The sequence below is a fragment of the Fistularia commersonii genome, chromosome 10 (assembly GCF_037954325.1).
Source record: "Fistularia commersonii isolate RoL2024-O1a breed Wild chromosome 10, RoL_Fcom_v1.0, whole genome shotgun sequence".
Classification (NCBI taxonomy): Eukaryota; Metazoa; Chordata; class Actinopteri; order Syngnathiformes; family Fistulariidae; genus Fistularia; species Fistularia commersonii.
This window is the reverse complement of record NC_141293.1, coordinates 16410922-16426526: the sequence shown is the minus strand read 5'-3', so window position 1 is coordinate 16426526 and position 15605 is coordinate 16410922. Positions and strand designations below refer to the sequence as shown.

The window sequence follows — 15605 nt, the reverse complement described above, 5'->3', positions numbered from 1 at the left end:
GCTTTCGGGAGCAATTGGGAAATTGGAAAAGTTTCAACCCACTGGCACCGGAGGATAAATGAACTGGACGCAAGAAAGAGTTCTGTCGAATCTTGAAGTCCCCACTGGTGGAGGTGACTGTATTGCAAAAGATCTTTTTTTTCCATTTCTTTTCGTATCAGGCAGCTAGCTTCGTGTCGCTATCTTTTCCAGTCCGGCTCACTAGCCGTCAGCCAAGAGCAAACTTTTCAATGTGTGCACTTCTTTATCCTGATCGGCCTGCGGATGTTCAATGTCCCGATGGGAAATTTCCAAAATCCCAGTTGCCTGAATGCATTTTACACACTGCTAATAAAAGACAGGTTATGCAGCTTACATTTTTCAGAATTGTTCTCCCACATTTCACACAGTTTTGTGTAAAATTACATTATTCACATTGATTTATTAAGAAAAACAAAACAAAATATATATTTCAATATTCCAACCTGACTGAATCAGCCGTTTTCAAAATTCCCACGAAGTCAATTCTGATTCCTTCTTTCATTATCATCAAAATTATTATTATTATTGTTATTTTCCCAGTTCTTCCTCAGGTATTACAAAAGTGAAATACAAGCAAACCTTGATTTTTCATTCACCTACATGAGACGCTAGGAGGTTGAAAAGTAATGCGTCGTGATCGCATTTCAGCTGCGGCCGAACTTCAGACCCGCTTCTAATGAGGTTTCTCTCAAGAAGCTGGAGGATCAGTTTGATGAGATAAACCCTAGTCTGAGGGAAACTCTCCCCGAAACTCTCCCCGATTCCTCGGGGAAGTTCAATATTTCCATTTGTGTCCGCCTCGCAAAATTATATTAGCCGGCATAAAAGAAGATTTACATACCGTTTTCCATCTGAATAATAGCAATCCAATATAGCTTAATATAATGCATTTCCATTAAATAAATAAACCGGGTTCAGGGCTGTGGATCTGGGGTAGCGGGGGGGGGGGGGGGTGCAAGATAAATTGACCTCTCTAATGAAATAAATACCGTCTATAACATTATTTGACTTTGAACAGAATTCATTTATACCAGTATAAATTTAGCAAAATACATTTTCTCCTGTGGATTGTATCTACATACTCTACTCTGCAGAAGGGGGTCGATAAACAATTATACAGTGGATCTCTACCAAACCGATGCTAAGCTTTACAGACTCCGGTTTCCTTAATTTCATCTAGTCACTTTTTTTTTTTTTCTTTTTCTTTCTTTATCTTGACTTATCGACAGGATAAACCTCACAGAGGTTTGTTCAGGTCCCAGGCGACAGCAGTTTAGAAGACACCCGAATCTTACTACTGTATGACACTTGATGAAGGTACACTTATTTTGTAGGCATCGGACACGTCAGCGCGAACACACTGAATCGCCTTCCTCCGTCTCCCGGTCGCCGCACAAATATAATCCGATAAAATAAACTAGACTTCTTTCTTATTTATTAATTTTTTCAATCTCGTAATGCAAAAAGGGTACAATTTGCCGCCGCCACGGGATACCGCGGCGGAACATGAGGTGGAAAAAAATGTGGCTGCACGCGGTCGAAAAAGGAGTTACGTTTAACGGGTGTGTCACGGTCAGGTCCACGCAAACATATTTTTCTTTCTTTGTGCAAAATACGGCTTGTTATTATCTTTCCGTCGACACCTGAGGGCGCTCGTAGCCAATCAGCACACTGTCATCTGCATACGCTGTGACACGGGTTCCTCTACGCTGAACTAAGGACGATCTGGAGACGCATCAGGTGACGGGATGTTTGAGAAAAACAAAAAAAAAAAAAAAAAAGAAGGTAACTGCCGAGATACTCCTCTTGATGATCTCTGTGATGTCATCACGGTCGGTAAAAGTCCCATTTCGATCCCCGTCTTTTAGTGACGTTTTGTTTTTTTAAATGGCCGAGACGTGGCGCTACTGAATCGTGCCACCGGACCGTTTCTCTCCGTTCCCGTCACGACCCTTTGAGAAAGAAGAATCTGTTTTGGATTTTTTTTTCACCCTCCTTTTACGTCACAGAGTGTTGGCGATGGGGCGGTTGGCGAAACCTACAAGTGCAATACAACCACTGTCCCGAAATACAGCTGGATACACATTGGCCCGCGTGGTTGGACGTTTGTCACGGCCAAATCCCTTAACGGTCCCGTCTGGAACCCTCCCGTTTATTCCGCGTCCAACATGGTGGCTGCCGCTCCAGTCCCGGCCTTCACCGATGAACGGTCGCATCTTTGGCAATAAATAACTGATTAAAACTCGATCACGTACAAAATCATTCGGACATTAAAACGCCCCCACGCACGGAGAAATCCCATTAAAATATAGACATTTTGCCAAGCGGAATCTCCTTTTTTTTTTCGTCACTCTCCTGCGTTGATGATCGACTCTTCGTGGGCGGCAACGTGCTGACACATCACAACGGAAATGTATTTCGACGCTCGGACGGCGTCTTTTTTTTGGGGGGGGGTTGTGGGGTTCCGGTTCTTGCTTCCGGCACTTTATCGCAAGACGGTGCCGACCGTTTTCTCCGGTCTCGCGTCCCGCCGCTTGCGCCTCGAAGATAACAGTACGAGCCCGGACGACACGCGTGACGTACCGTTACTTCCGGCGACGACGACACAAAAATGACTGCATCTGTAATTTATTGCCATTCCTTTGCTTCGGTCCATATTTTTTTTTTTTTTTTTTTTTTTATAATTTAAGTCCCGTTCAACCTCGGTCCTTCCACTGATTCGAGATTTATTGACCGTTCGGGTTCTTGTGTTCCTTGTGTTTGCGCACGTAAACATCAGAGTAAAAAAACGGATTATTTCCAAGGGGCAGGGGCCAGGGTGTGTGTGTGTGTGTGTGTGTGTGTGTGTGTGGGGGGGGGGGGATCCTCCCTCTGGATCAGAAATACAACATCCCAGAATACTCCTGTTCCCCCCCCCCTCGCGTGGTTTATTTTTAAAATTCAGCGGTGAATATCGTCATACCTGTGTGGCGGACGCGGCCATTTTCAGCTGTCCGTGTTTTGTCAGCGTCCCCATGTCACTGTGGTTGATGGAGAATCTGATGAGCCCGTCGATGCCATTGTCTCTGGTTTCCGGCACCGACCCGGACACGTTGCTCACGAGGTTTTTGCCCGGAGGGGAGCACACCGTCATGGGAACACGGGGGTCATCCCAGTGCTGCAGCTCATGTTGTCCTTTCCCGGGAGTCGTCGGTCGTTGTAGGCGTGCATGTTGATCACCGCATCCGTCTTCACCGCAACCGGCGGCGGCGGCGGCTTGTGCTTCACCCGCCTCTCGCAGGTGAACGACAGTCTGATCTCGTCCGCCATGGCACTGCACAAAGACCTCTGGGCGAAAAGGGAGGATGCGGAGGAGGGGAGCGAGGAGGAGAAGAGGGGAAAGGGGACGGGGGGTAAATGCCTTAGCTTTAATTCGTTCTGACAGCGGAGAGTGTCGACAGTCTCGAAAGCACATTCCCACAGAACATCAGTGTGGCGGCGATGCCGGCGTGCACGCGGGTGTGTTTCTGTCGAGGGCGCGCGCCTAGCATGACACGCGTCAGCAGAGGCCCGGCGCAAGTCTAACATCCGCGGCATCTAATAATGGAATCGGCTCCAATTTGAGAACGCGGCTGTTAGAATGATGAAATATTGCAGCCACGGGCGCGCTGATCCTTTTGAGGCACATTTGAACCAGCAGCGGCGGTTAGCGCCGATGTGATGCAAGTGTCGTGACGAAAATTTCCCAAAAAAAAAAAAAAAAAAGGTGGGATCAGACGGTTGCTAATGTGGACTTATGGCTCTATTTGGCGTGTACCTGCTCGCGCTCTGCGGTCTTCCTCAGTTTGTAGATGAATTCGGCGATGGCCACGAAAACAGACAGCACCAGGCCGGACGCCAGCACGATGAATATACCACCCAGGTTTTGGATCCCCATGGGGCCTGTCTCGCGACGCTCTTCATCCAAGCAGCTGCTCCCACTCCACCACTTCTCCTTCAGCATGTGTAGGCGCCCGTCCTCCAAGATGCTCAGGATCGCTATGGTGATTTTGTCTCTGTACGGGGAGCCTGGAAGCAGCAGAAGGCCTGTTTTAGTTGGGGATGAAACGCCAGCTGGATTCTGTGATAATGAGGTTCATAAACACGTCATGGCACAGGAATCTGACTGGAAGCTAAAGAAGGGCCGGTGCTGCGGGGCACAGCCATCCTCGACCGGATCTTACCCATTTTTTTTCCAAATAGGATGAAATATTTTTTTTCCAAAATGCGCTTTAAAACTTAAGTCTTCATTTACAAAAAAAAAAAAAAAAAATCCTTGCTCATTGGCTCGGTAAGATAATTTGTAGCCCACCCGCCAAAGTAATACAAAGCAGTTATATACAAATCAAACAAATAAACAAATGAATACGTGGATGAGGAAATGAATGATAAAATATCAAAGGCTAAACAAAGGGAATATGTCGAGGAACTTGCGTAAAAACATGAAAAATGAAACACAGAAGTGTTTGGAGGTGGAGAGAGAAGAGAAAAGCTAGTCTTGGACTGACAGTAGGGACTGTGAATATTAGGACCATGACATGGAAAAGCTAGAGAATTAGTTGACATGATGCAGAGAAGGAAGGTGGATATACTGTGTGTCCAGGAGATCGGCGACTGCAAAGTAGCGGTAGGTGAAAGTGTAGCCAGAAAAGAGGATGGTGGTTTGTAGGATGACTCTGGAGAAGTGGTGAAGCTGAAAAGGGAAGAGTGGCGTATTGTTTTCAAGAGTTGAAAAAGGCCTACATGTCTGGAGAACCACATGACTTGTATGCTAGTGTGGAGAGGGAACCGTATTGACAGATGCTAGACAAGTGATGGGAAGATGGAAAGAGTACTTTGAAGAGCTGATAATGAAAGAGAGGGTAGAAGAGGTGACTATTATAGACCTTGAAGTAGCGGAGATTAGTGAAAGTGAAGTGAGGAGGGCAGTGTAGAAGATGAAGAGTGGAAAGGCAGTTGGTCCTGACGATATACCTGTGGAGGTGTGGAAGTGTCTATGAGAGGCAGCAGCAGAGTTTCTGACTAGATTATTCAACAGGATCTTAGAGAGTGAGAAGTTGTCTGATAGAGAAGAGGGAGATAACTATAGAGGGATAAAGTCGATGAGCCATACAATGAAGTTGTGGGAAAGAGCAGTGGAAACTAGACGGAGAGCAGAAGTCAGCATTTGTAAGCAGCGCTATGGTTTCATGGCTACAAAGACTACAACAGATACAATATTTGCTTTAAGAATGCCCCTAGAGAAACACAGCGATAGAGAAGGTAAAGAGGGTCAGAGGAAGCTGCATTGTGCCTTTGTAGACCTAGAAAAAGCATACGTCAGGCTAAGAGATGAACTACGGTATTGTATCAGGAAGTCTGTTAGACTGGCGCAGGACATGTATGCAAGCTGTGAAAGGGTGATGAGGTGTGCTGTAGCTGTGACAAGTTCAAGCTGGAGGTGGGACGACATCAGGGATCAGCTCTGAGCCCCTTCTTGTTTACAGTGGTGATGGACAGGCTGACAGAGGAGATTTGAAGGAATTTTCATTGCAGATGACATTGTGATCTGTAGTGAGAACAGAGAACAAGTAGAGAAAAATCTAGAGAGGTGGAGGTATGCTCTAGAAAGGAGAGGAAGGAAGGTTCATCAACACAAGACAGAATATGTGTGTGAATGAGAGGCACCCAAGTGGAATGGTGACGCTACAGGGAGTGGAGATAAAGAAGGTGGAGGATTTTAAGTACTTAGGGTCAAAGCAGTGGGGAGTTTGGAAAAGAGGTGAAGAAGTGGTTTAAAGCAAGTTGAAATGGCATAAAAAAATGACACAAAATTATGGAATTCTCCTAAAATGTTAATGTATATATATATATATATATATATATTCAAAAATAGTCTAGAGCTCCTTGATAAATCTTCTTGAAAGGAGTACAAAAATTCTAAAAGTATCACTATTGCTATGTATAAAATTGTATACAGTATATACCTTTTATTTGAGGTGGTATATAAAATACATCAACATCACCAGCCCACAAAAATAAATTGCTAAATTAAAAAAAAACTCCATGGTTTTCCTCCTATAAAGAGCATTTTAGCCAAGTTTAGAATAAGCGGGCCGCAGCATGTTTCCCATTTTCGCTTAGTTTGAGGCTCAAAAAGAAAAATAAAAAGCAATCCCGACCAGAGATAGAAATAAATCTTTCCGTCGATCTTACCGAGGGGGGTCCCGATCCCGTAGCCTTTGCTGTCGATGAGGCCTCCCACCTGCGTCAGGTTACAGTTTCGCCTCGTGATGTAATCGATGGTTGTGGACTCCATGATGAGGGCGTAGTCGGACTTCAGCACCCTCTGAATGCCGTCCTCGATGGACTTGACCAGCGACGTGCTCGGCCGGCTGCTCATGAAGGCCCACATCTTCTCAAAAGTCGACACCTTGGATTTCTGTCGCGGCGGCGATATGGAAAAGCCAAAAAAGGTTCAGACCGGTTACGAAAGAGACATAAAAAATAGAATTATTGCAGGCCGGGTGGGATATTCTCATAAAAAGGCTCTGTTGCGCTGCAGTGGTGCAGTACAGGGTTTCGGGTCCATCAGTTGGAGGATTTAAGAGACTGTAAATGATCCAACCTTAAAGTCCAGCTTATCCTGTTGTCTTACTAAATCCTTGAAAAAAATAAAATTGGATCGAGTAAGCCTACAAAGTATTTAAGATGGAAGATCTGAAATATAATAGTAGTTATTATTATATTTTTATTACTTTTATAACGTTTTTCAATTATTATTTGTATTGTTTAGTCAATTTATCATCAATACTACCGCTATTACTACAACAACAAATAATCAAAATAATTAATAATAATGATAATAATTATAAGAATGATAGTTGTATTTATGTAATATAATTTTATAATCATTAACATAATGATTATCATTATCATTTGAAATTAATGATCAATATTACTATTACTACTACTACTACTATAATAATAATAATGATAATTATTATTATTATTATTATTATTATTATTATCATTATTATTATCATTATTATTATATAAATTGAATAGAAACAATAACAATAATAGTCATGATAATCATGACAATAATAATAGTTACAATTATTTCTCATACTATAACTATTATTATAGGAATAGGAAATGTGCTGGCTGAGTAGGAGACTGTGGATGCCTGGGTCTGCATCCAGACAGATCGACCAGATTGCACGCTGCCGCCGCCGCCGCCGCCACCACCGCCGCCGCCACCACCTCCAGTCACAGGATTAGAGGAGCGTAAATTGAAGCCCTCACGCACATTTATTCTCATAAGTGCGACTGAAGCTGCGATAAGCGGCCTCTCCATTAGTCTTGCATCAGGCCTTGTGGTATTTCACGCCGCCTCATATGAGGTCACATTTATGCCATGTCTAATCCTATGTAATTACTGTCTAAAGACTATAAGCCATTTCAAATTGTGAAAGATGGCATTAAACCAGGCCCTCCATTATGTCCGACTTCGGCGGAGGCAGAGCTCTGTTTGTTTCAAACTATGATATTAAAACTGAACCGGGGCAAGTAGAAGACATGGTGCGCTACATTCGGGGAGTTATTTATTCAAGGTGAGGTCAGAAATAGACTTTGATTCTGTTTGGATAATAGCAGCTCCCGAGTCTCATTTGCAGTCATGGGATGATACGTCAGCCGGCAAGATTTCATCCGACTGCAAATTTAGGGGTGAAATTCCAAAAGAAAATAAGTCTGAGAGTCATAACATATTTATTACATATGTAATGACGGTATTGAAAAACAAATACTTGGTATCCGAAATCCAGTCTCCTGAATTTCAACGTCCCGAGGACAACCATGTCCAGCCTGGAGGAACAACAGCTTCCCCCGAACAACAACATTAACCAAAACAATAGTTTCTGCTTTTGAACAAGATAAACTTGATTTTCCCGATGATTATTTTTATTTCCCGATTTCTAAATCGGGACTTTCTTTTGTTGTGTTGTTATTATGATACTGCGACAATAGGAGCAAATACAGAGTATTTCTCCCATTAAAAAAGAAAAAAAAAACAACACAGAAACAAAAAATTAAACGAAAGCTCATAGAGCCAATGAGATGATTTAACCATGTTTTTCTTTTGTTGTTGTTGCTCAGCAGCACATCTGTTGCTCCATTATTAAATTTAATGGATCATTTGCACGATGCTACGTGTTTTGGTAGATGTTAGCAGGCTTTGTTCAGGTAGAATTTAGTCTAGTTTAGTTTAATGATACTATTCTGGTCTTTTCGATATAAATAAATGACAATAAATACGCGTATGATTTACCCCAAATAATCAAGAAAACCAGTTCTTCGTATAAAAATCCCAAAATGACTTCAACTTGACTGAAAAGTTGGTGCAGAACCTTCTGATTATTTTGTACACCCTTTCTAACACCAACCCATTTAATTCATGAATAAAGGAATGAAAGTGGTTAATATTATACAAAAAATAAGCAGTTTAAAAGAACTCCCTATTGGTATTCATCATTCGATTTTAATCATGATAACAATAATTTATCTTTTATTAATCCCTCATGGGGAAATTTGTTTTCTGCAATTAACCCATCATGGATTATTTATAAAGAAGTCTTTCAATCTACTAGGTGTATTACGTTGTATTTCTTCATTTCTAAATTAGTTTATATATATTGATTCATTTAATTGACATACATCTTTATTTTGCATTTCTTCATTCCCTTGTTTTTGTCAACTTATACATCTTCCCCTACTGTTTATCTTATACATGACTTTCATGACTGTCAGTTTATGAATAATTTGTTTGTTGCGTCGTGAAAACCAGCCCTGCTGCTGATCTTTATTGATCTTATTTGTAAAATAAAAATTGGTTCTATATTCCCAGACCTCCGCACAGTAAGCAATAGTTCATCACGGTTCAATATGGACAATTTGTGGAGGGCAGTTCACTATCTGGGCTGTTCCGGTGCGAAATAGCTTAGCATTTAGCCTCCAAGAGGCTAGCTAACAGAAAAATAGCGAGCATGAGGATCACCCGGTATTTTTGTGTCCCGGACCGTCGGTGAGAAAACATCAAGGAATAATCTCTTTGCATCCGACTCGGGAGTGACGAGAAGCGTTTCACCTTCACGGAAAACAAAACATTATTTGCAAAAAGGTGTCCTGGTGCTGGAGGCGGCATCGGAAGCAAAATAAAAAAGTCAAAGACGCCGCCGGGGAAACGTTGGGATAAATACGATCGGGGGCCGGTGGGAGGCGGACACATCGAACCCACCGGAGGAGCCGGAGAATCCCGCTCTTACGCCGGGAATTAATATCTCATTTATATTTCCCTTCAACCTCTAATTCTTATAAATGGGGCGGCGTCATATTACATTTTGCGAAATGACCATTAAAATAAATCACCCCCCCCGTTCACGCAGGTTCAATAAAACACAGCCTCGTAATCCTCGCGGAAATCGGGATTAACTATCGGGATTTATCCGTTAGAACGTTGTTATACGCGGCCCTGGTGTTGCCGCTCAATCCGTGAAGGCGGCGGGCGAGAGTTTGCGCGGAAATCACCTTGAAGAAGGACATGGTGGCACCGTCCTTCACCACGCCGTACTCGATCTTGGTCTGCTTGGCGATGTCGTCGGCCGAGTCCACGGGCGAGTCCATCCGCTCCACGGTGAGGAACGCCGCCAGGTTGGCCGTGTACGAGGAGATGATGATGAGGGTGAAGAACCACCAGATCCCGCCGATGATCCTGGTCGAGAGGGCCTTCGGCATCAGCTCCGAACCTGGAGGAGTTGTTTTTGTTTTTTTTATATCATTTCATCCGTCCATCTCCTTCTGCTTATCCTGCACTGTTTCATATCATTTCTTTGAATTCACTTTATTGCATGTTTTGATACTGGACTGCTTTGGCCTGTTTGACACAGATCCAATTAATATGGAAAGGATGTTTTTTTTTTCGAATGGGCTCCTTTTATCATCTTTGACGTCACTCACACACACACACACACATGCATGTTTCAGAATGAAATGAACACATAGTACCACACTAACTAAGCCAAAACCAGTAGGCACAGCACATAGTCATGTTGCTATTTTTTTCTTTTTCCACTTTTAATTGATATTGTGATTGGTTTGTTTTTCAATTCAATCAATGACATTTGTTAAATTAGTTAACGTTGTGTTGCTATGCGCTAGTTTGATGGCATAACCTATCCTGCAGCTTTTAAATTGAACTTATATGGAATGAGAAGCAGTACGATGGGATGTAGTAGTAGTAGTAGTAGTAGTAGAATTAAAAGTTAGTGTAGTATTACATTAAATTAAAAATGTGTTGCATAGGTTTCCTGTCAATTATGCTATTATGCTATTTCATCTTTATTAATGTGTTAGCATAGCCGCCGCTAATGAAAATACTCCTACTATCGCCAGTAATTATGGTTGGGGGGGTTTTGGGTTTCCCCCCAAAAACTGAAATAAATAAAACTGGTTTTCCGCAGCAAAGCGGGATGACAGTTTCGGAAAAATGAATGAATGAATGAATGAATGAATATCAGTATTAAAGTTACTTTATATCTCATCTCTGCCAACCTTTATAATACCCTTGTGCTCCGCGCACGCCGCTGCTTTACCCGGAAGATTTACGAGGGCAATTCCGAAGAGTAACAAGCCACCAGTGTGTGTGTGTGTGTGTGTGTGTGTGTGTGTGTGTGTGTGTGGGAGGGACAAAGTGGTCTGCTCTTTAACCTCTCCCACCAAATTTGATTGGGTTTGTCCTTTGAGAGCTCGACAGAGACTGGCGCAGGTTTCCGAATGAGGGGTAACTGAGGGCTGGTGTGGGTGGTTGTGGGTTTTTGGGGGTTCGGGGGGGGGTCCCCGCTTAATCTGCCGCTCATAAACACTCCGAGTAAACGGGTAACTGAATTGGATCGACGCATTAGAAAACGGCCCCTGTCAGCTTGGGGGAAAAGGGTGTGTGTGTGGGGAGGGGGGGATACGACAGCGCACTGGAACACTCTAATAAATACAAAAAGTAGATAAGTCACTCGGCGGCGGAGGGAAATAAAACAGTGACGACGTGACGCCCCGTTGGTTTCTCGGAGGAGAAGCGATGACGACTGCGTTTCGGGAAAGCGGAACATCCCGTCGACCTCGGAGGGCGCACAGCTTCCTCTCTTAATGATGCTTTCTGAGGCGACAGTGTGAGGGAAAAAAAAATAAATGCAAAAACGCAGCTCTCTGTGGATTCCGCGCGTCGACCCGACGTGAGTTTTCCGGACTGTGAACACACACACGTTCACACACACTTGGCGGAGAACGATTACCTGTGTTTTATACCTCGTCAAACACAAAGTCAGGATTGTCTACGCTTTTAATTGCCCTTAAAGACAACTGTGAAATAAATATAGCCGCAGGGGGAATTGCAACCGCACCATATTCTTCTATTGGATGACAAAAACTACAAAACGAAACAAAAACAAAACCAACAAAAACAGTATTTTAGGTTTGAAATCCTCCGACCCCGGGTGAGGAACACACAGACGGATGAAAGAAGACAAATTCAAAGAAGTGTTTTTATCGGCCTGACAGCCGGTGCGGCGTTCGGAGGACGTGTTGCAAATAGATCAGAACGCGCCACGTCAAGAACAAGGGCTGAAAATACCGCGACACGTTAGCTCGAGCCCCGCCAAACGTCTCGCCGCGTTGACTAAACCGCCGCCCCACCCCCCCGGAAAGAAAACAAAAACACGTATGTCGAAAAAAATCAATTCTTAAACATTCAGGATGGGGTTCATAACATGATCGTCTGTAACTAGCCGCATATTACAATGTGTACTAATAGCTTATTACAGCTTTATTACATGATATTTGGATTGGCACTTTTTTTTTTTTTTTAATCTATTTTTTTAAAGATATTCACATCTAGGAAAATAAAACAAAAAACGATTCCAAATGTGCAAATGAGGCGACAGGAAATGATCAAACGTATGTTTGTTGTGAGCAAAAGCCTGCTGAGGACCATGTCTGAGGTACAAAGCGTTTGCTTTTGCACCTCTTTATATTTTGTGTTCTTTGTTTTGTCTGTGACACCTCACTCCCACAGACAAGCTGCTGGATTTCTTTTCCTTTTTTATATCCTCCCTCAAAAGCAACCATTTGCATTTTAAGCGCATCAAGGAAAATGGCTGGCGTCTCGTCTGCTGTCAGCGCGTTTGGCAGACGGGCGCCGCGCCGCGCGTGCTCATCCGACACAGACGAAAAAAAAAAAAAGGTACCTCGCCGCCGCCGGAGTGTGTTACAAGGTGCGGAGAGAGAAGGGGGCGTCAGGGAGGGCGATGGGGGTCGGGTTCCCTCCGCGTCACTTCGAGAACTTCCTTGCTGGTCGAGATGCAACCAAACAATGAAACCCTCCTGGCCTTTAGAGCAAATATCTATTATTATTACTATTATCTATTATCATTATCTATTACTATTATCTATTACTGTTATGTTTTTACTTGAAACTGTGGCACAACAATTTCCTTCGGGATAAATGAAGTTGTTCTCATCTCATCTCATCTCAAATAATAATAAGCAGCATGTTGGCCATTTTGGAAAACAGGCGGGAAAAACAGCGGAGATTTTGTTTTTAACACACGCCGCTTCACCAAACAAGGGCTAGGCTAAAGCTCAAACAGCGATGTGATGTGTGTTGAAAACAAAATCTCTGCCATTTAAGCATTTGTCAATGTATGTCTTCAACACGATTGATTAACTACCAAAAATTCTGAAAAAAGAAATGAAAATATAAATAGTTTAGAAAACCATCAAAATCTCTATTGGCTATTAAATTTTTGAAACCTTTACCCATTAGTACCGTTGCTTAGTGCAAGCACAGCGATATAATGATATATACTGATAATTATTTTTTTGTAACTCATGATAATTAAGATATACTAGTTTAAGGAAGAACCTTACTCACGTTAATACACAAGAATGAGTCGTAGGCTTGAACAGCTATAAGACATAACAATGAACTTGTGATGGACTTCCAAACTATTTGAAATAGACCTATCTCTACGTATTAGACAATACTACTTATTTTCATAAACATCCGATGCACCCCAAATGCAACGCTAGTTGTTTGTAATGCTAGCTGTAATGCTAGCTAAATTTTAACCCTAAACCCATTCATTTAACAACATTATTTTGTCATCCATTTAGAGCGTCGAGTTGAAAAGATAAAAAGTCAAAGCTATTATAAACTTATCAAACTCACAGGTGCTTATTAATGTCTTATAATCTGACATGATGATTTCTGAACCTTCCTCCAAGCATCAGTAATGATTACACTTTTTCAAAAGCCTTGAAATAATAGATCATCCATTGATAAAGACCTATTTCGAGCATCTCATGAAGCCCCCGCCTCCGGTGGGCCATCATGAAGGCCCCCCCCCCCCGCCCCCTTTTAGCAGAATGATAAGGGGTCGCTAACTAGCTCATTTTGCAGAGACCGGCCCGCGGTGCTCGGCAGCCACACTCCCAAAACTCGCCAACTCGGGGGAAATCGACGGCGCTCCGGCGCCTCACCGGCTAATGAATTGGCCAACGTGTTCGGCGCCTGACCGGCACGGATCCGCTGCTGGGGTTCCCGTCGAGCCCCCGGCACTTCCGGGTTAAACACTCGATTAGCCCGGTCTCTTTCGTCCACCTGTGACTTTATTATCTTATTTGAGGGGCCATAATTTGCTTACCTGTCCCTTGAAGGGACACCTGGATGGGGAAAAGGGCTTTTCACGCCACGGCCAATTTCCACCAGCGAGGAAAATGACTTGGTGTAAAATGTACCAAGTACTACTTGTTCTTACGGCTACGTGAGTACTACATTGTACTGTAAGAGTACAGGTCGTACGGTAGTAGAAAAATATACAAATACAAGGAAATAACATGAGGATGTCGTCATTAGCAAGATTATTATCATGTATTTGTTTGAATGTACTTTTATAGCTACTCCAAATGATTATGATTACAGCTTAAAATCATACATTTTATACTGGAAATATAAAATGTACGTATATTTTCCTGAAATTACAGTTTAATTGTAGTGTTGGAGTATTGTGAGGTCATTCATGATAATCCTTTAAAGGGAACCCCATGTAGAAGGACTAATTCCCATCAATTAAGTTTTAGTGTTTGTCTTCAACGTGAATGTGTTGTTAGAATAGTAAAACAAATTAGTATTTCTTTAAAAAACGCAATTTGTAACGCACATTTTAACCAATCGGTGCTGCCAACTTTACACTAACACAATGCATGCTAGGCTACTGACGTATCCAGGTTATACTGGTGTGAATGTTGGCTTTCCGCTAAGGTTGACTTTAGCTCGGTACGATACATACGGAAATAATGCCACATTATGCGGCTTTCGGGTGCAATTTTCAGTCCAAAGGAAACAAAGGTAGTGATGCTACAAAGCTTTACAAGGGACAGGAAGAGAAGAAAGGAGTGGGAAATCGCTTGTGGACGAACATAAGGATCCACCGCCGTGCTCTCGCCGCTTCTCTCCGGATGTATTTGACGCGTTTAGCCGAGCTAAGCTGCTGACAGAGCACACGGACACTAAACTCTGTGCCTACGGTCTGCTTTCAAAAGCGGACAAAAGGTCCTCGGGAAACGAGTGAAACACGCTCGAAGAAACGCCACAGGCAGGAAACGCTGGACGTTCCCCTTCGAGGACGGCAACAACCCGCCACTGCAGAAGTAGCGTCTGATGAGGCGAGACCAGCATCGGCACGATCGCGGAGGAAGCTGACGACGAGTCGCCGGTTCCGTCGGCAGGGCTGTGCCGAAGTCTACGGCGATGGAGCGATGACAAAAAGTGGAACTCCTTGCAAAAGACGCTCTTTCTGCTCTATAACAGTCACCACACACTCACCAGCGACGTTAGCCGACTCTCGCCTCTTGGTCGTTTTGTTCGTCTTCATTTCGAAGCTCATTTGGACTTCAGTCGTCAGCGTTATGCTCCTTCGCAAGTCTTGATCGGGTTTAAATGGAAGGGGAAGGGATGTTTTTGCACCGTAAGGTAAAACGGTCGTACCATCACAATCCAGATAGCATTACGACGAAAACAACAATTTTATTCAAATTAAGATATTTTGAGAAATGTTGTTGTTGTTATGTAGCTGGTACAATCATTGATCAAACGGGGCAACGACATCCAGGGAACCGGGATCTCTTTAAAATCTGATACTGAATGTCCTCGTCTTTTGTCGGAATTTCAGTGTTGGAGCAACGCAAAAACTGACACAAACGAAAATAAAGACTTCCTGGTATATCTCCGTGTGACAACGTATTCCTCTAACTACTTCCCACGCAAAATAATATTGTAACTCTGTATGTCAGAATGATGGAACGGGACCTTCTTGATACATTTATGGAAGATGGCGACATAACCAGGACATAACCGCAGAGGTCGAGGATGTCGTAAACATGAGTACTTGCTGTAATATTTTCAAGTATTATTCATAATCTATACTGCTTATTCAGGCTAAAGGTCATGGTGGCGGGTGGGGTGAAGCCTGTCCTTG

General features: G+C 43.1%; 1 protein-coding gene across 1 annotated transcript in view; it reads right to left on the bottom strand.

The window, feature by feature from the left end:
• Window positions 1-1205: 1205 nt before the first annotated feature.
• The window catches only part of grik3 (glutamate ionotropic receptor kainate type subunit 3), a 105116-nt gene continuing 90716 nt past the window's right edge, over window positions 1206-15605 (bottom strand). The window contains exons 13-16 of the mRNA XM_086154061.1: window positions 9607-9824; window positions 6235-6460; window positions 3818-4068; window positions 1206-3346 (exon numbers count right to left, since the gene is read on the bottom strand). Coding sequence (XP_086010187.1) covers window positions 2978-3346; window positions 3818-4068; window positions 6235-6460; window positions 9607-9824 — 1064 coding nt within the window. The 3' untranslated portion in view covers window positions 1206-2977. The remainder of the gene's footprint in view (window positions 3347-3817; window positions 4069-6234; window positions 6461-9606; window positions 9825-15605) is intronic.